The sequence below is a fragment of the Scomber scombrus genome, chromosome 2 (assembly GCF_963691925.1).
Source record: "Scomber scombrus chromosome 2, fScoSco1.1, whole genome shotgun sequence".
NCBI lineage: Eukaryota > Metazoa > Chordata > Actinopteri > Scombriformes > Scombridae > Scomber > Scomber scombrus.
The window spans coordinates 182,007-207,516 of record NC_084971.1 but is presented as its reverse complement, the minus strand read 5'-3'; the positions used below and the strand labels follow the sequence as shown (position 1 = coordinate 207,516).

Below are 25,510 nucleotides of genomic sequence, written 5' to 3'. Positions count from 1 at the left end.
TCAGGTCCCTAACCAGGCACAGAGCACAGTTTCTCTCTATTTCTCTCTCTCCTTCTAATAAACATAAACCCGCCTGCAAAAAGGAGAGACACGTCAAAAGACAAGGAGTAGTCAGACTAAGATAACAACATATTGACATATCCCGACAGAAAAAGGTAGGAATTATATTTTTAATTTCTCATAGACAACCGCCGAAACATACCGCCAATTATTTCAGTGGGGCAGGGTCTTGTGTTAAACGCTGCTCTTTTAAAGTCTCTTGAATTGGTAATGTTGATTCAGAGCATAGGCATCTATTGAAGTGTTTTGTAAAACACCAGGCTTCAACAGACGAGCAGTAAGGTTATGCAATATGTTCTAAACAATTTGTACGTAAGGCTTGCATAAATGTTAACATCTGTTTAGACTGATCAGCTCCTACTACTGCACGGTGACAGCAGCAACAATAGTACTGCATAAAGTTTTTTGTCAGAATATAAATGTACTGTTTTACAGAGCTGTCAACTCCCACGCCATCAGAGTGAGAGTCATGCAAATGACCGTTTTCACACGCACTCACGCCACGCTGCTATTTCTCACGCTGTAAAAAATAAAACTGAAATATCTTTTTAAATGATTACACTTCAACCATGTCTATAATCAGTACATCAGTCTATCCAGTTTGCGCTGTTTTGAGAGCGCTGTGTCAGAGCTCCATTATTAGATCCGTTCCGCTTATTTATTGAGAGAAAACCCAAATCAATGAAGCTCTGCCCCATGTTTTCACTGATACCGACACACGCGCGCGCACGCACACACACACACACACACACACACACACGGTGCTGCTGACGCTCGATTGATGACAGCAGTGGCGGCTAGTGAAAAAATATTCTAGGTGGGGCTGTAGGTGCCAGAAGCTTTCGGTAACTATCCCAATAAAAGAACCCAAACCAAAAGATACCATTGTTTTAGGGATAAACAATAATTATTTAATTTCCCTTTAAAAACAACAGTTTGACAGATAATGACAATGATATGAGATGTATATTAGTGAATACTCTTAATACAAAATTCAAGTTCTTGAGAGACATTTACAAGTGGATGATGATTAAAAATAACTATATACAAAGAAAAACTGTGTCATAGGAAAATGTAAAATTTACCAATTGGATTAAATATATTAGTGAATACCCTTAGTGCAAAATTACAATATCATTGTATATTATTGTAATATTTACAGGTGGATGATTAAAGTTAACTATACACAGAAAAACTGGCATAGGAACATAAAATGTACCAATTGGAGTCTAATCAGCATTTATATCTCACTCCCTTGAAACCTGGGGACTGTGTAAATACTGAGTTGTATGAGTGATTGAGTGTATGTGTGAGTGAGTGAGTGAGTGTATGTGTGAGTGAGTTTATGTGTATGTATTAGAGTGATTGTGTGAGTAAATGTATTTGTGAGTGAGTGTGTTTGTGAGTGAGTGAGTTTGAGAGTGTGTGAGTGAGCGAGTTTGAGAGTGTGTGAGTGAGTGAATTTGACAGTGTGTGGGTGAGTGTGTGAGTGAGTTTGAGAGTGTGTGAGTGAGCGAGTTTGAGAGTGTGTAGGTGAGTGTGTGAGCGAGTTTGAGAGTGTGTGAGTGAGTGAGTTTGAGTGTGTGTGTGTGTGTGTGAGTGAGTTTGAGTGTGTGAGTGAGTTTGAGAGTGTGTGTGTGTGTGAGTGAATGAGGGAGTTTGAGAGTGTGTGTGTTGGTGAGTTAGTGAGTGAGTGTGTGTGAGTGTGTTTGTGAGTTAGTTAGTGAGTGAGTGTGTGTGAGTGAGTGCAGGGTTTCCGACAGCACTTTACAGTTAAGGCGGCCGCCTTAGCAACACACGCCTGCCGCCTTAACTAACGTCTTAAAAAAATAAAAAACAAAAATAAATATATATATATGATCAGGGCCTGAATTTCAGCGCGGGATTGCAGGTATTGCGCACAATTTAATTGATTCCCGCAAATCCAACACTTATATTCCCGCACACATTTACAGCAATGTATATTAATGTTCAACCAACGTCTGCAGCGGTGCTTACTGCAGGACGACTGGCTGGAACCGCTATGTCCGACTGTCTGACTACGACCCTGAACACACCTGTAGCTCTCGCTGTACCTCCCGCTAGCATAACACAGACAAGCTAACAGTGATATTAAGTTTAAGGAAACAAACACAGACCGCTGGTTAAAACATAAATCTACATCATCTGAGGCGGAACCTGCTCAGAAAAACTAATGAAAACAGCGCCATGTGACGTCATCATTAACAACGTTAATCCTCAGACAGGTAACTGTGACGTTACTATAGTAACAAGTTTCAGGCTTTCTCATTCAGCAGACCTGAAGAGAGAGAGTGAGGCAGATTCAACAGAAACGTGATGCTACTGAAGCTGAATATCACTACTTAACTGTATAATACTATATAACTTGTAATTACTATAAAATATAGTTCAGAGAATAAGTTAACTATATAAGATAGACTCACTGGCCTAACCTGTGCAATCTAATTTAATCCAATACAGCAGCTCTGCTATAAATTCTACATTTATGAAGCTTATACTACATTTTTTAACAAGAAGGTGAAAATTCTGCTTTATGTTCATTATTGAGTGACTGTGGTGTATTAGGATGCATTATATTGAATGGTGTTCTTAATATTTTGTCCATTCCATCAACATACATGAGGAGGGCAAAATATTAGGAACACCTTTCAATATAATGCACCCAAGTACACCACCACCTCTTAGTACGACCTCAGTAATAAACTAAGTGGAATTATCACATTTTTGTCAACACCCCCCCCCCCGTCTCACTGCTCCCCACCACCTTAACTAACACATTTTCTGTGGGAAACCCTGGAGTGTATGTGTGTGTTTGTGAGTGAGTGTATGTGTGTGTGTGTTTGTGAGTGAGTATATGTGAGTGAGTGAGTGTATGTGTGTGAGTGAATGTTTGTGAGTGTGTGTGAGTGAGTGTGATTGTGAGTTAGTGTGTGTGTGAGTGAGTGAGTGAGTGTGTGTATGTGTGTTTGTGAGTGAGTGTATGTGTGTGAGTGTGTTTGTAACTCACAAACACACTCACACGCATACACTCACAATCACACTCACTCACACACACTCACGTTAGTGTGATTGTTTGTGAGTGAGTGAGTGAGTTTTAGAGTGTGTGAGTGAGTGTGTGAGTTTGAGTGTGTGAGTGAGTGAATTTGTGAGTTACAAACACACTCACACACATACACTCAAACTCACACACTCACTCACAAACACTCACTCTCAAACTCACTCACTCACTCACTCACAAACAATCACACTAATGTGAGTGTGTGTGAGTGAGTAATAAAAAAGGAGGGGGGGGGGGTATTGCATAGGCTATATTCACACATAACACCCTTACAAACTCATTGTCACATTTAAATCGGAATTAAAAACCTATGGGCTCAAGAAATAAACATGATTTATAAATGCTATATACTGTTTTAGATTTTTCTTAATGTTTCAGACAGCAGTTGATTTCCACTCATTTTCATAAAGTATGAAAATCTCTTAACATACTTTTGTCATCTGTCTAAAGATTGTCACATAATACAGAAATAAATGAAAACCAATGATCGCCTGGAAATATGCAACCAAATTTATGAAACACAGCAATATGGTTTGCAAAATAACTGGCCGTAATGGTTTGCACTCATTGTGCTAAAACTTGCAAAATTGTACGAGGTTTCTAAAAATGTCCTAAATCTAAACAAAGTTTGTGTGAAGATGTTTTAGTTGGGGATTTTGGACAGCAACCTGTCAGGGAAAAAAATCTACTTTAAGGATATATATATATATATATATATATATATATATATATATATATATATACACCTAGTTCTGGGACCCTGGTACTGTAGGCTACATGACTCATGGAATTTCTTACTGAGACATCTAAATGGAACAAAGTGTATGTTAGTCTTGTTAGTTATACCTGTGCTTTTCCTGCCATGGCACATCTATAGTGCTGTGTTCATGCCTTGTAGCAACCCAAAGCCATATCTTTACTCTCAGCTCACTTATTTAAGAAAACCAGTTATAAGTTTACCTGTTTCAAAAAAAAAAATAGAGCCAGTTCATCAGGCATGTCCAAACTGTTCCATAAAGGGCCATGTGACTGCAGGTTTTTTTTCCCAACCAATCAAGAATCAAGAGCATACAATTCGACCAATCAACTGTCAGAAGACTGACATCAGTTGAATTAAATGAATCAAGCCTGGTGTGTTCCTGCTTGGTTGGAATGAAAACCTGCAGCTACATGGACCTTCATGGAATAGTTTGGACACCTCTGCAGTACATAGACCTGTGATATAGAAGGTGACCTCTGCTGTCCTCTGCAGGTGATGGCAGTGGCAGTCTCCAGGGATCTGACGGTGCAGGTGCTAGAGGATCTGAATGCTGTCAAGCTGACCAACAGACAGCAGGCTTTGCGTACTGCCATCCAGAGAGGAGAGCCTAGATGTCTTGGGGTGAGTTTTGAACTGTGTACAGATGAAGCCCCTTGAAAGTTCCCATTCAAGCTGAAAGCCAGCTGAATGGCAGCTGACTGCCAGCCAGCTGCCAGCCGACTCAGCAACCCCCTCCTTCTCCTGGGCGTGTCTATCTTTTCCTGTAAACCCACCTATTCATTGTAATACAGGGTATGACCAGGTGATGGCGCTTCTGTCACAGAATAGCCCACATATTCTATGAATTTTTACTGGTCATCCGAACCAGTAAACTTACTTACTACCTAACATAACCTACTGACTTTTTATATGCACGCACCACAACTTAGAAAAAATATTTTAAATTTCAAGGAAGACCATGACTGAGCAAACAATTTGCAGACACAGATACATGACTATCTTGAATAAAAAATGCGGAGTGTCTATTTGCACCCTAGACGTAGCCTTAACAACGTGAAAACATGGCGGATATTCATCTTCCACGCCAACAGAAAAGGGCGAATTTAGAAAGGTTTCATATCTTCTGTTTGTTTTAAAGACATTTCTGGCGGCAAAGTTGTATTATATTTTCATAATCTATCCTCAGTGAATGCATACAAGCGTAAGTTTATCAGTTAGACACTTTACAACATAGGACCGGAGCGGTGGCGTAACGGTAGCGTGTCCGTCATTAGTGCGGGAGACCTGAGTTCGAGTCTTTGCAGTAGCAGTTACTTATTGACAATGTTTTCCGCGGAAAAACTCTGCTGCATTTTCATAACTTTGTTAAGTAAATGCATACAACCCGAAAATAACTGACTTTACAACCTTCAGGTTGTTAAATGATGGAAATCAAATCTTGACCGATAATTCTATGGTTCTCTGCTAAGTGCCATGAGTTTAATATGTGTTTAATGATGTTCTCTTGGTTAACAGGAAGTGTGTTTGCCTGTAGAGTATTTTAAGAGTGTTTTTATTGTTTAGCAGTGAAGAAAGGAAAATGAATGGGATGTTTGTGCTAGAAAGAGAAACAAAGTGTGCGTGACAGGATTTGGCAAGAGTTCATACTGCAAAAAATCGGAACACATTTTCAAATCAAAAAATTAAATAGCCTACTGACTGATTATTTTGTTATTTGTTTTTAATCTAACACAAAAAGAAAGAAAAAATGCTTTTCATATTTCAATTTTAGGCTCAGATCAATTATACGAAATGGAAAAACGTAAACGACTGTATTTGATTTTAGGCAGGACAAGACAAGGCAACGCAGCTTTATTTATATGAAAATAAACATTTGACAGTGAGAAATTAGAAACAAACGTAAAAACAAGGAATTTAAAGGATGATTAACCTTTCATTTGATGCTGGTTTGAATATTCTCACACAAATTATGCCAGAGTGCTAAAACTGAGAATGAGTAGTTCAGCGTCTGCTAATTTGTGAATTGTAGAATTGTTGAAAAATGTGCAAGCCAACCCCGGTCTATTCAGTGCATGCTGTAAGTCAGGTAAGCCCATCCACTTTATTAGCATTATCATTGCTTAACTTTTTGTTTGGGCTTAATGGACTATTTGGTTCCATTGCCACACAAATCACGCAAGAGTGTTCATGGCCGTTGCAACTACAGTACTTTCTGAGAAGGGGTGCGGATTTGGCGGGGTGATGATGGGTTTGGGGGGATGGTTGGGAGCCTGTTCCATTGTCTTTCAAAGCGAATGCCCCCCTCCCCCCACACCTGTGCATGTCTCATGGCAAACTGTGAATCCTTTGAATTTTTCCTCCCATAGCTCTATTACGCCTGCTCTCATTATGATCAAATTATTTTAACTATTATGTTTTATAACATATTGCCAATAAAATTAAAATAAATGAATCCCATATTCCTTCACTGAACAGACTCACTGGAGCTGAGGTTAATGTTAGCTGCACGGACAGAGACGTGTTTTCTCAAGCAAGTTCTATTTTATCTATTTTACTTTCTTTTGACAATGACACGCAGGATGATGATTTTGGAGGTAATCCGACAGGAGAAGGATTGTGTAAACCAGTCGGTCTTAACAGGGCTTACGATTGGCTACGAGAGGGAGATCCCCCTCCATTCATAACCCGTTGTGCGCCAACGTCATTCATTTCATTTCATTTCATTTTGACTTTTGACTTTGTAATTACCGGATAACGGAAACCCAGTATCAGTGTCAGAATATAATAGCAGCAATAAGAAAAGAATAAAGAACAATAAATAATAAATACAAAAAAACAAACGAACAAACAAAAAACTATAAGAACAATAATAGTAAGAAATATGTAGTAAAATAGTCCTGACATTATTTACATTATTTACACCGTCCATTGAAATACTATGTATTACAGTAAATAGCGCGTCCTGTTTTGAATCACTAGACGGGGTATGTCACATGGGCTATTTCTTGGTTTGACAGTGACAATGATCAGTCAGAGGTCCTGTAAAATGTACGGTATCTTCAATTGCATCCTTCTAATGAATTAACTCAATTTATGTCCATGGACATTATAATGAAAAGGCTAAAGGCTTAATATTAGTTTGAATCCAGCGTGCTGCGTGGACTTCATTACGTCTGCTGCACCGCTGCTACCACAATTATGAAATGCTAAGTTTATTGTCTGTGACTGCTACCTTCATAAAAGTCATATTTTACAAATCTGCATTATATAAACTAACGAAATTCGTTAAAGTCATTTGGCGACTTCTAAGTCATTAAACTAAGTCTTACTTTTACTGGAGTAAAGAGTTGAATCAGGACGTCTGCTTTTACTAGAGTCTTTTTTACACAAGTATCTGTAGTACTGCATACTACACAGGCATGACTCAGAAGAACAAGCTTGCACTTTTTAATCATAGTGCGTTTTGTTAATTGATCGGCTGTGTTGTGTTTTACCGGCGCACAGCAGCTTCAATTGCATCCTTCTAATGGATTGAACTATATTGCACTCTTCATTAGATAGATAGATAGATAGATAGATAGATAGATAGATAGATAGATAGATAGATAGATAGATAGATAGATAGATAGATAGATAGATAGATAGATAGATAGATAGATAGATAGATAGATATACGTTATTGATCCCAAGCTGGGAAATTATAGTGTAGCAGCAGCATTACACAGACACATAGTGACGATACAGTGACAATAACAACAACATATAGTATAAGGCTACTTTATGAAGAAGAATAGAAGTAAATACAAGTTATATTAGTGTGTAAAACTAACTTGGGTCTCCTGCACTAATACCTGCGCCTCCCCGTGGACAAATGAAGCATTGCAACTGGTTTTCATTCAGGCAGTTTAGGGGCGTTTCCAGTCGGGGCCTCATTGACACGTCATCGCATTTCCCCCCTGCTTCCATTATCGGCCAGTCAAGGACCTATCAAGGGGCGGCCAAGGAGCCATCACGGAAACAGGGGAAATTTCTAGTGGCTTCATCTGTATGTCTAATTTATACATTATCATACAACAACCACTAAGAATTGTAGATCTGAGTGGATGTTTTGTATAGGGTCAAATTTATAAGAGGATTGAGTTTTTCTCATCAAAAGTTTGACATTTTGGAAAATACACTTGTTTTCTGATTTATCCAGATTTTCTGTTTTATTCATTAATAACATTTATCATATAACAACTGAATGGATGCAAGCAGGGACGTCACTAGGATTTTATGTTCAGGGGGCCTTAGACCCAAAGTAATTCTTATTAAAAAATAAAATCTTTGAGATATACAGAGCTCTATGAGCGATGTGCCATGCTCACAGAACCAGGTGCTAAGAGATGGCATAGTGAAATTTGACGAACACACATATCAGTAGTGCAGTATACATAGGTATTATTAGAAAAGGTCCCAAATGTACTTGCACAATGATATGTATCAACATTATTTGCAAGACAGAGATATGTTCTGACATACTGATATCTTTTAGCATTTTGTGAACGGACGCAAAAGCTCATCGATCACAATGCAAGCGTCAGGCATTCTGTCACTTTTCTTCAATTTAACGTATTCTCTGAACTATATTATATAGTAATTAGTTATTTAGTACATTAGTCGATTTATTCTCTGAACTACAGTCACCTGCAACTTCATTAGGAACACATGTGCAATATAATTCAATCCAATACAACAGCTCTGCTATAAATTCAGCCTTTTTTTTAGAAGTTTATACATTTTCAGCTTTTGTTGACATTGTCAAAAAAAGTGATAATTCTACTTTGTTTATTACTGAGGTCATACTAAGTGGTGATGGTGTACTTGGGTGCATTACATTGCACCCTAATACACCACAATCACTAAATAATAAACATAAAGCAGAATTTTCACCTTCTTGTCAATAAATGTAGTATAAGCTTCATAAATGTAGATTTAGAGATGTTTCATTGGATTAAATTAGATTGCACAGGTTAAACCGGTGAGTGAGTCTTATGTTATTGTCGCTTAATGCTTGCTCATGTGGGAATGTTGGGTCTCTTTATAAATTAAAACTTGAAGAGTACGGTTTAGAACCTGCTCTATGTGTAAAGTGCCTTGAGATAACTTTGTTGTGATTTGGCGCTATACAAATAAAGATTGATTGATTGATTGATATGTAGTTAACTTATTCTCTGAACTATATTTTATAGTTATTACAAGTTATATAGTATTATACAGTTAAGTAGTGATATTCAGCTTCAGTAGCATCACGTTTCTGTTGAATCTGCCTCACTCTCTCTCTTCAGGTCTGCTGAATGAAAAACATCTGAGTGACTTAATATTGACGTTTTGTAACATCAGCTGATAAAACGCACAGCACCGCAGCATTTTACACAATGCACCGTTAATATCACCTGTTTAGTTGGAGCCGTTCATATAGTCTGAGCCGGTTAGCCTGAAATCAATCAATCAATCTGTTACTATGTAACTTTGTTACTATAGTAACGTTACAGTTACCTGGTTTTTTTTTACGTCACAGTTACCTGTCTGAGGATTAATGTTGACATCACATGGCGCTGTTTTCATTATTTGTTCGGGCTCCGCTGTTTTTTTCTGAGCAGGTTCTGCCTCAGATGATGTAGATTTATGTTTTAACCAGCGGTCTGTGTTTGTTTCCTTAAACTTAATATCACTGTTAGCTTCTCTGTGTTTGTTTCCTTAAACTTAATATCACTGTTAGCCTGTCTGTGTTATGCTAGCGGGAGGTACAGAGAGCTACAGGTGTGTTCAGGGTCGAAGTCAGACAGTCGGACATAGCGGTTTCGACCAGTCGTCCTGCAGTAAACACCGCTGCAGACGTTGGTTGAACATTAATATACATCTCTGTAAATTTTTTGAAGACGTTAGTTAAGGCGACAGGCGTGTGTTGGAAAGTGCTGTGGGAAACCCTGAATGGTTTAGGGGGGCTTTAGAACATTTTAGGGAGGCTTAAGCCCCCCCAAAATTGGCCTAACAACGTCCATGGATGCAAGGGAAACATTTTAACCAGACGCAGATTGGCCATGGGAAGCACTGGGACAATTCCAGGTGTATTGCCATATTCATCTCCTGATTGGCCTGGGGTGCCTCTCAGTGTCAAAACACAAAATCATTATGGTAAGAAAAAAACAACTATGGACTAGGGGTTGACTGATTATCGCCCAAGCTGATAATCGACTTAGATATTTGTAATTTTTCATATTATCAGGATCTGCATGTTTTTATCAGCCAGCCTATTTAAAAAAAAGATTCCCCTTTTGTAATGCATGCGCTCCATTTTGCAACAGGCACTTTACTGACGCAGCGCAACTGACCAATCTTTCTGGCATAATCCAACTCACACTGGCAGCCTGCTGCACTTTGGGAGTGAGTGTGCACAGCAGCAAAGACATAACTTTTCATGGACCATTTTTCTACATTAAGAAGTTAAGAGAAGCATGCCATATGCAAAAAACTCACTCTGTAATGTTAGTTGGTAAGAAGAGCCTGTCATAGTTACAAAAATCAACGCTGTAACGTAAGTTTAGTTGTTTCTGTCTCCAGAATCCCCCCACCCCAAACCAGTCCCCCTCGCTCTGCCAGCACTACCAGCAGCAGTGAATCACATCATCAGAGTCTCTAATCTCTAATCTTCCTTCTTTCTAAACCTCACTGAGTAGGAATATTATCTATTTTACCGACATGTTGGATTTATTTCCCATAAGATATTATTACGTTTGTATAGTGGTGTAAACATTATTGTTCCTGCTTTAGAAACAATATTTAGTTTAATTTAAAATATAAATCACTAGTAATCCTGTTCTTAATTTATTCTTTTTTTAATGATAATAAAAAACAATTATTTAATAATGACAAAGAACTGATAACAGTATTGATTAAAAAAATAGACCATTAAGAGTATTGATACCCTAAAAATAACATTCTAAATGTACCCATCCCTATACCTGGATAGTGGATTCAACCTGACTATAGGTGTCAGGTCCACATTGCAGAATGAGAATCAGAATTGTTTATACTCGCGTGTTAGGCTAAGGCTAGCTAGCCTACAGTCCGCTGCAATGGATCGTTTTGTGATCAAGAAAAAAAGAGTGCAGGTAGAAAATGAAGACCAAGACCCAGTCTCCCAGGGGGACAAAGAAGAAGAAGGAGATTCGAAAAATGATTCTGAGAGAGGAACTTGTGAGCTAGGACCTGAAGGAGCACCAGAGCAGTCCATCGCTGCTAGCTGCTCTACAGCCCCGTTACCTGCACTGCTGACACAGACACCGCTCCCTCTGATTTAAGCCAGTCACCTGTTAATGAACCAAGGCGGCCTCTTCTTTGGCGTTATTCAGCAGTCTGCTATCATAGACTGGTTGTGATACATTTGATGTGATGTGATATGACATTTAATCTGTTACACTGTAACAAATGCACAGCAAGACGTTTGTTTGCAGTAGAAATATAATCACCAAGATTGAGATGAGTCAGTTCCTTTTACTTAAGTGTGTGCCCAGTTAACAGACATAGGGTGTTTGCACTTCTCGCTATGGCTTTTCTATATTATTAATTATTAATTCCATTTTTGACTTTATGATGTTGTTGATCCGAATCATTAGTGTGTGCACTTTACAGCCTATGTTAGCTGTTTGCACTTCTCGTTGCGGCTGCACTTTGTAGCCTTTGTTATTAATTTCTCTGTTAATTGAATTTCTTAAGTTATGATGTTGTGATCCGAAACAATATTGCCAATGCATAGTTGTTTGTTTTCATTAATTATGCATATGGAATAAATACAGTACACGCATTTTGGATGTATTGTCTGGTTATTGGCTGGCGCATGGCCGCTGTTCGGTGCTGAATCTGTCACCTTTGCATGTGAAACATTTAAGCCATTGCCTTGTGGTCACTTGTATTAGGCTTAACTATTTTGTTGAATATTCTTTGGCCAAATTCAGTTAAAACTACTTTTATATCGAACATGCTCGTGCTGTGTATCATAGCTGCTTTAATTGAAAAAACGAGAACCTCCTTATAAAGTAACTGAAGTCATGAAAATCAATTATTTTCTTAGCACTCCCACGTATCGGTCAAGCTCCCCCCATTAGCACCGGGAGAGAAAAAATCCTGGCGCCATGCCTGCATGAAAACATACATAAACCGCATTCAGTCTATTCACACATAAAATTGCACAGTTGAATAAAGCCTGAGTAAAAACAGTGTAATAATATAAATAATAAATAAATAATAAATGAATGAATATTGTAGTTGCAGCAGCAGAGGGTTAGTGCATGTTTGTGTTCAGCAAGTTTATGGCTTTGGGGAATAAGCTGTTTTTGAGTCTTCTATTGACAAGAAGTGTGTGTGTGTGTGTGTGTGTGTGTGTGTGTGTGTGTGTGCATGTGTTTGTGTGCGTGTTAGGTGAGTCAGGTTATGCTGGGGCTGATGGTCATGTCCTACTCCATTCCTCTGCACTTCACTGAGTTCACAGAGGTGGTCATCCTGGGAGTTCCTTGGTGGAGCGGCCTGACGGTGAGTTTATATCTGCTGTAGTGTTAATTTTGTCAGACGAGACTAGAAGAAATATATTCAACAAGGACCATTTTTCCATGACTAAGACGAGACGATGACGAGTGTCCTTAAACACCGACTGTGACTAAATTAACATGCTTTTTAATGATGTTCTTCATTAAATAAAAACTTAAATACAATCTCTCTCTTTTTTTGTCAAAAATGAGGAGACAAAATATTATATAGTTTCTTTCTTTCTAAATTACATTCCAAAAAGTGCATTCATTGGGTGCGCGTTTTGCTTCTTGTGCTGTGCTCATGCAGGGCAGTGCGTGTGACACTGAGGAACAACATTACCCTGGGAACGCCGCGGAACGGCTGTGCCACAGTTTAGCTCCATCCTCTGCTCGCCGTCCTAACCCACTGGGAGCGTTACAGCAATCCACCTTTTAAATTAAGTTAAAAGGTGAAATTAACTTTCTAAATTACGGCAACCAAATCAAATCCAAACAAGGGCCTTTATGCTACCATAATTACTGCAGTAGCATCACAACTAAACAGTCCGATTTGTTAACTTTTCTTAGATTTTTGTGCTTCTAATGTGGGTTAGGAGGCTATGTAGATGAATCGTGTCTTTATCTGTCTATTTTATTTGCGTTTGTTGCTGAAATACGATCGGGAGTCTGCACGGTTTGTTTTATCTGGACAGATAACTGGAAGTTTTATGCTGTGCTTGAGCACGGTACACTTGGTCATGCATGCGCACGAGGGATTAATATTTTTCCCGAAAATAAGATATTTTAAATCACGGAATCACGGAAAAACAACGATTTTTAAAAGGCAACATTAGCTGAGCCCTGGTCATTTCAAGCAACACTAAATGCAACGAGGAGACATTATGCATATATGGGTTCCCATTCCAACCATTTTTTGTGTATTATTGTATCATTATTAAGGCAAAAGAACTCAATTTATGTCCATCGACATTATAATGAAAAGGCTATAGGCTTAATATTAGTTTGCATCCAGCGTGCTGCGTGGACTTCATTACATCTGCGACACAGCTGCTACCACAATTATGAAATGCTTATTATTAAGTTTGTCTGTGACTGTGACCTTCATAAAAGTAATATTTTACAAATCTGCATTATATAAACTTTGTTTTTAGTTTTATATTTCACCAATGTTCTGTGTTTTTTTATTTTTAAATAATATTTTTTCCCGGATCCCATCATTAAATTTCCCGGGAATCGGGAAATGGTTTTGATTAGATTTCCCGGGAATAGATTTCTCCAACTTCCCGGGAATTCCCTTTCCCGGGATTAAACCCTAAGGAGCACACGGTTACGTACACAACACGCAACCTGTGTCGAAGGCAACCGTGCTTGAGTACACTTGGGTTTGAAGTAATGTGAGTTCAGGCCAGCGGGGACAGGGGAGGGGGGACATCCGTGCTTCAGCATGGTACGGAACAGCTGGCCCTAGTGTGAGTGCGCCCTTAAAGTTAATCTGCTTTCAAAGACTAAAAACACTAAAATTAGTTTTATCGACTGAAACTAGACTAAAATACTTTTGACTAAAATCAGACTAAAATGCCAAGACTTTTAGTGGACATTTTAAAAAAGTATATGGTGGACTAAATATGACAAAAGCTAATCAGGGCATTTGACACAGGACTAAGACTAAAACTAAATTAAAAAATAGCTGACAAAATTAACATTAACCTGCTCTGAAAAGGAAATTAGACATTTTAAGGTTTTGCTCATCTGACTTAACCAATCTCTCCTCTGTGTGTGTGTGTGTGTTTGTGTTTGTGTGTGTGTATATGGGTGGGTGGCCCCAGTTCATCACAGCGGGAGTGGTTGCTATCATTTTGGACAAACACTGCACCATGAAAATTGTGAGTCTGCAGACTACACATGCACACAAATGCACCTATATACACACACACACACACAAATCAATTCACACACTCTCATACACATATATATGAATGCTTGCCAACAAATTGCTTTCTACTAATGAGTCACAAACGCCATATCTTTCTTAAATAACTCTCTGCTCCTCCATAGCCATTTTCCAGCAGAGAAAATCAAAGGAATTGCAACAGTACAAAGTTTCTACATTTTGAGGTGATGTTCAGAATGCAAATCAAATAACTTTACTATGTTAAATAAAACAAAAATAGACTATACTTTTAAGCAGCTACAGCAACTGCTAATGAAGTATTGTAGTGTAGCATTAGGTAGCCAGCAAATCAAGCTGGAGTGTTGTTGGAGAAAGTAAAGTAAGATTTAAATTTAAAATTTTTCACATGCATTTTAGTTATGTCACTAAATAAATACTTAAAGTGAACTAAATTATGTCACTCAGACAACAGTCCTTCACTGATTTAGCATTGCACTCCTCTAGGGTTGGGTAACAAGGTCCGTACTTTTAGTAGTACGCCAGTAATACCGGTGTAGTTCAGTTGGTACTATTAAAAGTTTAACGGAACAGTGCCAGATTTTGGTACATTGAGTTACACCATTTTTGAGCAGAATGCACAACCTAGGGTTGCCATAGTGAGATGTTTCAGCCCTTTCAGGTAGTTTCTTATCCAGTGTCCATGGATGCAGTTCTGCTGATAATGAGTGGTGGTGTTTGTTGATGAATATCATTATACCTACTAAACTCAGTCATGGTGTCATCATGTGTACCTATATAGCGCAACAGCTACACGGATGCATTCTGGGAAAACAGTGCTGACAACAGCAACACATATGAAGAAATATGTTTAGAATTTACTTGGTTAATAAAGGATAAATAAACCATGTAGATGTATATATATATATATATATATATATATATATATATATATATATATATATATATATATATATATATATATATAATATTTACTTTGTATATATTTTTCTCACATTTTATTTTTAATAATTGCACCCTTCATATTTATATTTATATATTTCTAATCTCTTCACCTACATGTCTCCGGTTCCGGTTGAGTGCACGCTGGCGCATTTTGCTGCCACTGCTCACTGGCCCTTATCTGTGAATTTTTTGCAAATTAAATTGATATATGGACTCTGCAGTAGATATTTTACCTTCGGCAAACACAAAGCTGTTGGATTTATACATTGGCTTCCCCATCAAAACAATCTGCTTGTCAGCTTTGTCTGATCTGGTCTGCTCACCTGTGGACTGCTCACCTGTGGGGCTCCCACGCCTTCCTACTCCTACTGCTTTCCGGGTACGTTACTCCTCTCTGGCTTAACATGAAGATCCACAACCTTGCCGTAAGGTTTGTGCTTGCCTGGATTGTTCTGTCCATCATATTTAATCCATCGTCAGCCCTACTCCAATACATGGCTGCTGAGCTCCTACAGTTTCGGCTCCACCGGTATGATTCTCCACTGCTTCAGCATCTCTGCCCTGACATCGCTCGCCCACCTCCTCGGAAATACATCCACCGTGGCTCGAGACGAAGTTACCACATCGACGACTACACTGCAATCAACTCCATTTGGTCCACAACTCGACATCCTCCGACAAACTCTGGTAGGAAAGTGGACCGCAGTGTATTAGCCAGCCTAGCCAGGTCGGCTAACGTCAACTTCACCAACGAGCGCAGCGACGTCAAAATTGGATTATTTAACATCCGTTCCCTTACGGGCAAGGGACCACTGCTCCAGGACCTCCTCCGTGACCGCAAGTATGACTTTTTATGTCTAACTGAGACGTGGCAACAACCCAATGACTTCTCTCAGCTGAATGACACTGTACCACCTGGGTTTGTTTACTCCTGCCAGCCCCGTCTCACCGGCAGAGGAGGAGGTCTCGCGTTATTCTACTGCGCTACCTTGAAGGTTTTACCTGTTACAGTTCCAGTATATTCATCTTTTGAAACTCTGGCTCTTCAACTTAATGGTCTGACTCCAACTATTTTACTTACTATCTATCGCCCACCCAAACCTAACAAGGATTTTATTAATGACTTCTCTGCTTTCCTCACTCACATCTGCTCTCTCTTTCCCAATGTAATTTTGCTTGGTGATTATAATATTCATATGGACAACCTCAATCTGGCTCTTAACAAGGATTTTACATCTTATCTGCACACACTAAAGGACATATCTTGGATCTGGTCTGCAGCTCTGGTGTCACTCCTTTTAACTGTTCTACTGATGATCTTCCCATCTCTGATCACATGTTAATTACATTCAACTCCAGCTTAAAACTGTCCAAAACTAAACAGTCAGTCTTATCTCTTTCCGTAATATCAATAACATTGACTTAGCAGCTCTCTCCTCAGGTATTGACAGCCTCCCCAATTTCATCTACTCCTCCCCTCCTGATCAACTGGTTACCCTCTACAATGATCATCTCCACACTCTGTTGAACTCACTTGCCCCTATAAAAACTCGGACCGTATCATTCACCCACTCAGCTCCCTGGTTTTCACCTCTTCTACGACAACTCAAAACGAAAGGATGTCAACTTGAACGGCTCTACAAGAAAACTGGACTCTCTGTTCACAAGGAAATGTACCACTCCCACATTGTTTACTACAAAGACACCCTCTCCTCAGTCAATTCCCAATATTATGCAGGTCTGATCAGTGCTGGTGATGGGAATTCCAGGGCCCTATTCTCAGTGCTGAACAAAACACTACGCCCCCCCGGACTCTTTTCCCCCTCATTCCTACTCCACAGAACACTGTACCTCCTTAATGACATTTTTAATGAAAAAATAAGCAAGATCCACCAGCAACTGACCCCTCACTCATCCTGCAATCCGTCTCCTCTGGCTTCTCATGCCCCCCTCTTTCAACCGTTCTCAAGCTTCCAACTCCCCTCTCCCATTGTCATTTCTGACCTCATCCTGAAATCAAAAGCATCCACCTGCCAGCTCGACCAACTGCCGACCGCTTTAGTCACTGCATGCCTTCCCTCTCTGTTGCCCCTGATAACTGCCATCATTCACTCCTCCCTAACCTCTGGCACAGAGACTGCTCTCCTTAAGATCACGGACGACCTACTGATGGCAGCTGACTCCGGACTATCTTCCATCCTCATCCTCCTTGATCTGAGTGCGGCCTTCGACACCATCTCCCACCCCATCCTCCTCGACAGGCTAGCATCTATTGGAATATCTGACACACCCCGGGACTGGTTCATTTCCTACCTCTCAGGGCGGCACTCAGTTCATCCAGCTAAAGACATTCACATCCCAACCTTCTCCCCTCTCCTCTGGTGTTCCTCAAGGCTCTGTCCTCGGTCCCATCCTATTTATCATCTATCTCCTTCCTCTTGGTCATATTTTCCGAAAATACAACATCCATTTCCATTGTTACGCGGACGACACCCAGCTCTACCTCTCCTCTAAACCCACCTCCACCTTCCCGACCCCCTCCCTCTGTGTCTGTTTACAGGAAATCAAAGCCTGGTTCTCCTCCAACTTTCTCAAACTCAACAGCGATAAAACTGAGGTCCTCCTAGTTGGTTCAAAATCCTCTCTCACTAACACTCCCAGTTTCACCATCCCCAATGACAACTCCTCTGTTTCCCCCTCCACTCAGGTTAAGAGCCTGGGTGTCATCCTTGACAGCTCTTGGTCATTCCAGACTCACATTAATAAGGTTACCCAGTCAGCCTACTTCCATCTTCGCAATATCAACCGCCTCCGTCCGTCTCTCACTTCCAACAGCGCTGCCATCCTGGTCCACACTCTAGTTACATCCCGCCTAGACTATTGTAACTCCCTCCTCTTCGGTCTCCCCCACAAGTCCCTCCGTAAGCTCCAACTGGTCCAGAACTCAGTTGCTCGTATTGTCTCCAGAACTCCATCCATCAATCATATCACTCCTGTTCTTCAACAACTTCACTGGCTTCCTGTCAAATTTTACATAGACTTCAAAATCCTGCTTCACACTTTCAAGGCCATCCACAACCTCGCCCCCCCATACCTCTCTGACCTCCTCCACATCAACACTCCCTCCCGGGCACTCAGATCAGCCTCCTCCATCAGCCTCGCTGTTCCCTCTGCCCGTCTGTCCACCATGGGGTCCAGAGCCTTCAGCCGCTCTGCCCCCCGCCTCTGGAACTCCCTCCCCGCCGACATCAGCAACATTAACTCTCTATCCATCTTCAAATCCTGTCTAAAAACCCTCCTCTTCAAACTTACATACTCACTCTAATTTGTCATCCACCCTGCAGTTTTCTGATTTTATTTGTTTTTTATTGCACTTACATGTGTCCTTTTGCTCTTTTAAATTGTTGTTGATATGTTGTGTAGGGCGACCTTGAGTGCCCTGAAAGGCGCCTTAAATAAAATGTATTATTATTATAATTATTATTATTTATTCTTTTGTTTTAATTGTTAAATGTATCTTTATCTTTGCTGGGCAGGTACCACTAACATTTCACTACACATTGTACTGTTCATAATTGTGTTTGCTAATTATAGTCTATTTTTACATGTTCATATATTCATACTTTTATATTGTTTTTAAAATGTTCAAAATAAATAGGCAACAACATTTTAAGTAAGAATTACCGTGTTGCAGCAGAATTAAAGATATTGCCTTTTTTATTCCACACATTCTTCTTCCTTTTCAAAACCTGGTGCCTACATTACCCATAATGCGTCTCAACAATTTGGTCAGAGATATGTGTTTTACTATATAGTAGCTAGTAGCCTGGAGGGGAGCGGTGCCAAGATGGCTACTGAGTAAGAACTAAACTTCTGAGCACAACACTTATACTAAACAGTGAAAGTCCTCACTAAACCAACATTTTCCACACGTGGATTAGTTTCAGTCACAGCTGAAAACTTCACAATATCGAAGTAATATTAGCGGAAGACTTGAGGAAAAAAGTCACAGAGATATGTCAAAACATTCTTTTAGGGGAAAAAGACAACCTCAAGGATGCCATTGATGTTGTTCATCGCTTGGGGAAAACAACACAAGCCAGCCACAGACCCAGAGCCATCATCATCTGATTCCCTCTGAGATCATGCAGGGATGCTGTCTGGAAGTCTGAAAAAAATCGTCCCTTCATACGTGATAACAAGCTCTGATTTTTTGAGGATTTCCCTCAACCGGTCAGGGAGGCCAGATTGAAGATGTGGCCCATGGTTAAGCGGCAAGAAATTAAAGAAAACCTGCCTACTATGTTGGAGCATAGCTTCATTAATGGTCAATAAATTACTTCAGGTAACCATGCTTTGTAACAAGATTTCATTGAGGCATTTCAAGCCATACAACCAGACCTGACTGTTGACGCTCATGCTAGATGAGTAACACAATCTAAAGGTCTGATGAGGAATAATGTAATTCTTAATTCCCAGATTGATAGATAGCCACCTGCATGAGATAACAACTGCCGAAACACTCATGGACACACTGTGATGCTCAAGCTGAGTGTATGCAGACCCCAAACAAGCAGCCAAAGCTTGTGTGTTGCTCTGCCTTTCAGAAACAAACTCAGCAAGTAAATATAATAGTGAATGGACAGCCGTCATCAGACAGGAAAACTTTGGTGAGCTACCTGGACTGGGGTTGTGTCAGGATAGAAATGCCATGTAGTGTGTCCGTGTAGGGGCTCTTCAGCCCGTCCAGTCTTGTGATATGTTATTTTTACATAACATCACTGGCGTTGCTAAGGAGTAACGCAAAAGTAGTGTAACTAGTAGTGTAATTAATTCCCACAGGGAGTTATTAAGTAATGTAATTCATTACTACGCGTAATGTGTAATACATTCCAACATTGGATATAACTAAGGAGACGTAGAGAGTTATATTCCCAGATGTAGCAACATTCACTTGGAATAACAAAGATAACACTGGGCTATCTTGATTGGACTTTTGTTTGGTTTCTAAAAGCTTCAAAGAGCATCTTAGTAAACATTCTTCCCTGCCCCTCAAGTGATCACAAAACTATCTACATTTCTATCAATTTATTTCCCTCTAGTCATGATTGCAAAGCTAATTACTGGAAACTGAACAATTTTCTACATAAACATGAGGAAGTCAAAACTAAAATTTCACAATTAATAACTTAAGAGAGGAGGACAAAATAGAAATGTCAAATCTACAAGAAAGATTAGATTAAATGTATAAGAGGAGAGCAGAAGTAGCTTTCATTAGATCCTGGAAACAATGGTTAGAGAAGGGGGAACATAACTCTTCACATTTGGCCAAAATGGTAACACCATGCAAAACATAACGCGTTCAATATATTAACGATTAATGAGAATATTTCTGATGACCCAAAGCCTATATCTAACTTTTGCACCTCCTTTTCTAGACAATTATATGCATTAAAATACTCTGAAAATGATACTCTGATATTCTTAAATTCTCTACAGAACACTCCTCAACTTATCAAGCTAGATAGTATTTACTGTGATCGCCCATTAACCCCAGCAGAGGTAAATTATTGCATAACATTTCTGAAAGACAATAAATCTCCTGGAATAGATGATTTATCATCTGAATTCTATAAGACATTTTCCCTGCAGATTGCCCCTTTTCTGTTACAGGTGTTTAATGAGAGCAAATCAGCCAGAACCTGAATAATGATTATAAATTATTGGCCATGATTCTGCCATAAGAGTCAAAACTGTATTGGAGTCTATAATAGAAGAAATTCAATCAGGATTTATGTATAATAGACACATCTATCTATAAATTACAGGAACGTCTGTCTGTCTGTCTGTTATCCGCATATCTCTCGAACCCTTCATCCGATTGATTTCAAACGTGACAGGTGTCTTGCTAAAGGCACAAGTAAGTGCAGTGCCAAGTTTGACGTTGTTTGGATAATAAATGTAAAAGATATAGATAAATATATGGGTAAAAGAAGCAAACATTTGCTGCTGCCGCTCTAGCCGCTGGCCACTCCCCCCCTCACACAGCACACTGAGCACAGTGCAGGACCAGAGTTAGAGAGGGTATAAGGCAGCGGAGCTTGGCAGCTAAAATGTGAAATACACTTCAGACCCTAAAAAAAATGGATGAAACTGAAAACACTTGGAATAGCCCAGGCTACTTTATAGTAAAAACACATGCAGACATCCCAACTCTCCCAGAAGTTCCAGGAGTCTCCCGCATATTGATAGCGGCTCCTTGACGCCCGCAAATGAGACACAATCTCCCGAAATCTGGATTGAGCAAGCAAGAGTGAGCTGTAGAGAGTGACTGGGCGTGTGTGTGTGTGTTTGTGTGTCAATGATAATTATTATTATTATTTCGATACAGTTGAACATAACTTCCTGTACCATGTTTTAAAATAGTTCGGCTTTGGAGAGTTTTTTTGTGGTGTGATTAAAACTTTATACAATAATGCATTTGCAATTGCTTTATTAAGGTCAAAAACGGGTCTTCATCCAGATCTGATGTGAGCGTGGCGTCCGAAAGGAATGCCCAATATCTCCCTATTGCTTTGTACTTGCCGCCCCAACTCTTATATAAATACATAAAATAGCAATCTTCAGGGCATTTTCATTGCAGACAGAACCATCTTTATTAGTGAGATGGCAGACGACACAACCTTTTTTTAAAGGATAGCTCTCAAATACCTCTCGCTATCAGTTTCATAGAATTATTCACTAAAGCGTCTTTTATTCCCAACTGTGTCTTTTCTTCAATTGGTAGTCTAAATTTTTTACTGTTATGTAATTATAATGTTGACAAAATTCCCTCTTTTTTTTTTTTTTTAAATCTCTTTATTTAATCAGCAAATTTTACTAGCTTGGAATCTAATTTGTAAGGATATTATTATGAAAGTAGTATGTTCCCGACATCCCAGCATATCAAATGACATATTACTGGAAAGCCCACAATCTTTTCTTTAGAGTACATCAGATTTTGTACAACATACTACATATACAACAATATATATCTCATTTGGTAATTTTCTGTGAAAGGCTCTGGATTATATTTCTGAAACAAATGCTAGCTTTGTGAATGATAAACAGCGATAAACAAAATGTTTGCATGTATGCATTTTTTGTGTTACAATAAGAGCAGTGCAGATGGTCAAATTTGACTGAATTTTTAACAGAGTAGATCTACTTTGATCTAACTAAATGATGGGTACATTTTATAATTACATCCAAAGGAAGTGTTTGGTCCCAGGTCACATATTAGAAGTTATTAAAAAGCTAAAAGTATAGAGATTGACTATTAGTATATTCATATTAAATTAATCTACTGATTTTTGATGGCTACTTTATGGCTTATGGTGTTCATCCTATAGTCAAGCATCTCTAGGATCACTGTAGCTGTGCTGTATATCAGCTGATTGGTCTCAGTTATGGTCCTAGTAGTGATATAACGTAGCGCTGCGTTCACATCCTCTAGCAGATCTTCACAGGGTTATTTGTCATTTAGGCGTGGTAATCGTCCATGAGGATGCTCAGCTCAGTTTAGTCATTATTCTCAATCTCAGGTCAGTCGCCCTTGTGTTAAGGGTCTCTGTGTTGTAGTTACTTGGGGCTTGGTACCCAATCTCGGAGTGTGGGGGTGATGATGTTATCCCCCTCTGACCTGTCGTCCTGACTCCCTCTTGCCGTAGCATGTTTGTTGTACCTCATCTCTAGTTGTGATAGCAGTTACCGTTTGCGGATGTTGGAATACTGGGCTAGTAGTTGTTTCTTTGTTAGCCTAGATTTGGGTTTTCGAAGTAACCATGTAACCCACATCCTCTGCATGTAACCCCTCTCACTTCCCGCGTCTTTGAAGAAATATCTGGTTAAATTCTAAATTAACTAACTTAACTATGTAAAATTGATGCTCAGAAAGAGGATTGTCTCTTGGTCCCCAACTAGCACATGATTAATTCTAGTTGAACAACGGGGTCTTTTAATGAAGCTGTAGAAGATACAGTAACAATGTGTTTTGTGTCCAAAGGATTCAAGATTCAAGAACTTTATTTGCCATTTGTGCATGCACACATAGGAACTCTTGTGCAGTTGTTCGTTCAAAGAGTCAAGTAAAAAAAAAAAGGGGGAATATCGAATAGTGAATTTCGCAAGAACTATAAGCCCTAGAGCACACATAACCAAATGGCAGACCTCTGTCCTGACCCGGACTTAGTGATGGTTCTGTCTGGACCCGCGACCAATCTCTAATAAATTCACGAGAAGAGATCATTTTCATGGAGCATTATTTTTTTCCGAAGGTTAATACGACAATAGCTTCACTCAATTTAGCCAATCAAAGCATTTGGAAATACTTTATTGATCCCAAGCTGGGAAATTACAGTGTAGCAGCATCTCGACGGGAGCTGCGGCTACATGCAGCAACCTGGGACGGCGCCAATTTGAGCAATTTGGGGTTAAGTGTCTTGCCCAAGGACACATCGACATGTGGACTGGAGGAACTGGGAATCGAACTGCCAACCTTCCAATTGGAGGACGACTGCTCTATCTCCTGAGCCACAGCCGCCCTGTGTGGCCAGTGCACCAGAGAGAGCAAGAGAAAAGAGAGAGACAGTGACGACAGCATGACTTGCTCCAAGAGAATGAAGGTTGATGCGGAAAACCGTTGTTTTAAAGATGAATGGACGGATACATTTATGTTCATTCTTCCGGCAGGCAGTTCCAAACCAGTGTGCCTCACATGCTCCGAAAACATGGCATTAATCAAAAGCGGCAACATAAAGCGCCGCTACAAAACAAAGTTATCCACTGAAGTCCGAGCTGAGGGCATGCAAAATAACCGAACTGCAAGCCCAGTATAATAGATCTACCTGACTCATCACGCATTCATTTACAGCCCAGCAACGTGCAAACGAATGTTCACTAAATGTATCGTGGATTCTGGGGCAACATAAAAAAAACATTTAGTGATGGGACAGTTGTGAAGCTTGAACGCCGTTGCTGAGACATTATTTGAAGGAAAACAAAAAGACAAGTTGTGTGAAAAAATCAAGCAAATCCCGATGTCAACTTCAACAGCAACCAGAAAAGATTTTGCTGAAGTAATGAACACAATGATGAAACTCATCAACTTCCTTAGGACCTCCTCATCCCTTCAGCATCACCTCCTGAGAGAATTCCTGGAAGATGTTGAGGCAAATGCCAATCACCTACTACTGCACAACAATGTGAGGTGGCTGAGTAAAGGCAATGCACTGAGATGTTTATCTCATCTATTCTATTCAAAAAGAAATAGCAGCTTTCTTAGAGAAGCTCAGGAGTCAGAGAGCAACACAGTTTTCACTTTTTCTGCAAGATGAGCACAAAATGGATATGGTTGCTTTTTGGTTGATATTACATCACACCTAATAGGCTCAATTTAAAGCTGCAGGGACAGAACAATTCAGTTGCCGATTTGATGACAACTTTTAGCTCTTTCCAGAGGAAGCTGGACATTTTCAAAGAAGATCTTGAAGGAGAGTGTAGGCTACACACCTCCCAAAACTGCAGGAACAGATTCAGGGTGAGAGAGATGTTTCTCCCTATGTTGACTTCATAAACAAGCTGATTGGAAACTTCAGTAAAAGGTTTGACAGCTTCAGCCATGGGCAGTAGCACCTCCTGCTAATCCAGAATCCTTTCCTCCTTAGAGAAGTCAGAGGATTTTCAAAGGAGGAGACACAGACATTCAAGTGGGCACATGTGGGATCTCTACAGCTTGAGCTCATTGATCTGCAAGGAAATGATGCATTAAGAGAGCATTTTGATACCCTGCTACTTTCTGGCTACAGACTGTCTGAGACTGTTTTCCCTGGTCTAACCAAAGTAGCACTGCACACCTTGACCATGTTTGGATCAACTTACAGCTGTGAGTCAGCTTTTTCCACTATGAACATTATCAAAAACAAGTACCGTTACAGACTCACCTATGAACATCTACATAACTGCATGAGAATGGCACTGACGGACTTCCGGTTTGGCGCGAAAGAGGATGGCAGCATAGGAGAACGTGCTCCCGACGTTTGAGATAAAAACAGCCCACAACGACTCGAATTCGTAAAGACTACTACCAAAGTAAAGATAAAGTAAGGGGCTTAAGATGCCAAGAACCAAAAGCAAAAAGAAAACTACACAGA

General features: G+C 39.7%; 1 protein-coding gene across 3 annotated transcripts in view; it reads left to right on the top strand.

Moving 5' to 3' along the window:
- Positions 1–5: 5 nt before the first annotated feature.
- Positions 6–25,510, top strand: part of tmem176 (transmembrane protein 176) — a 42,337-nt gene continuing 16,832 nt past the window's right edge. The window contains exons 1-4 of one of the 3 annotated variants that reach the window (XM_062427242.1): positions 6–155; positions 4,392–4,520; positions 12,369–12,470; positions 14,293–14,349. In XM_062427242.1, coding sequence (XP_062283226.1) covers positions 4,395–4,520; positions 12,369–12,470; positions 14,293–14,349 — 285 coding nt within the window. In that variant the 5' untranslated portion in view covers positions 6–155; positions 4,392–4,394. Of the gene's footprint in view, positions 156–4,391; positions 4,521–12,359; positions 12,471–14,292; positions 14,350–25,510 lie in introns of all 3 variants that reach the window. The other 2 variants (XM_062427234.1, XM_062427250.1) reach the window with 2 other exon arrangements.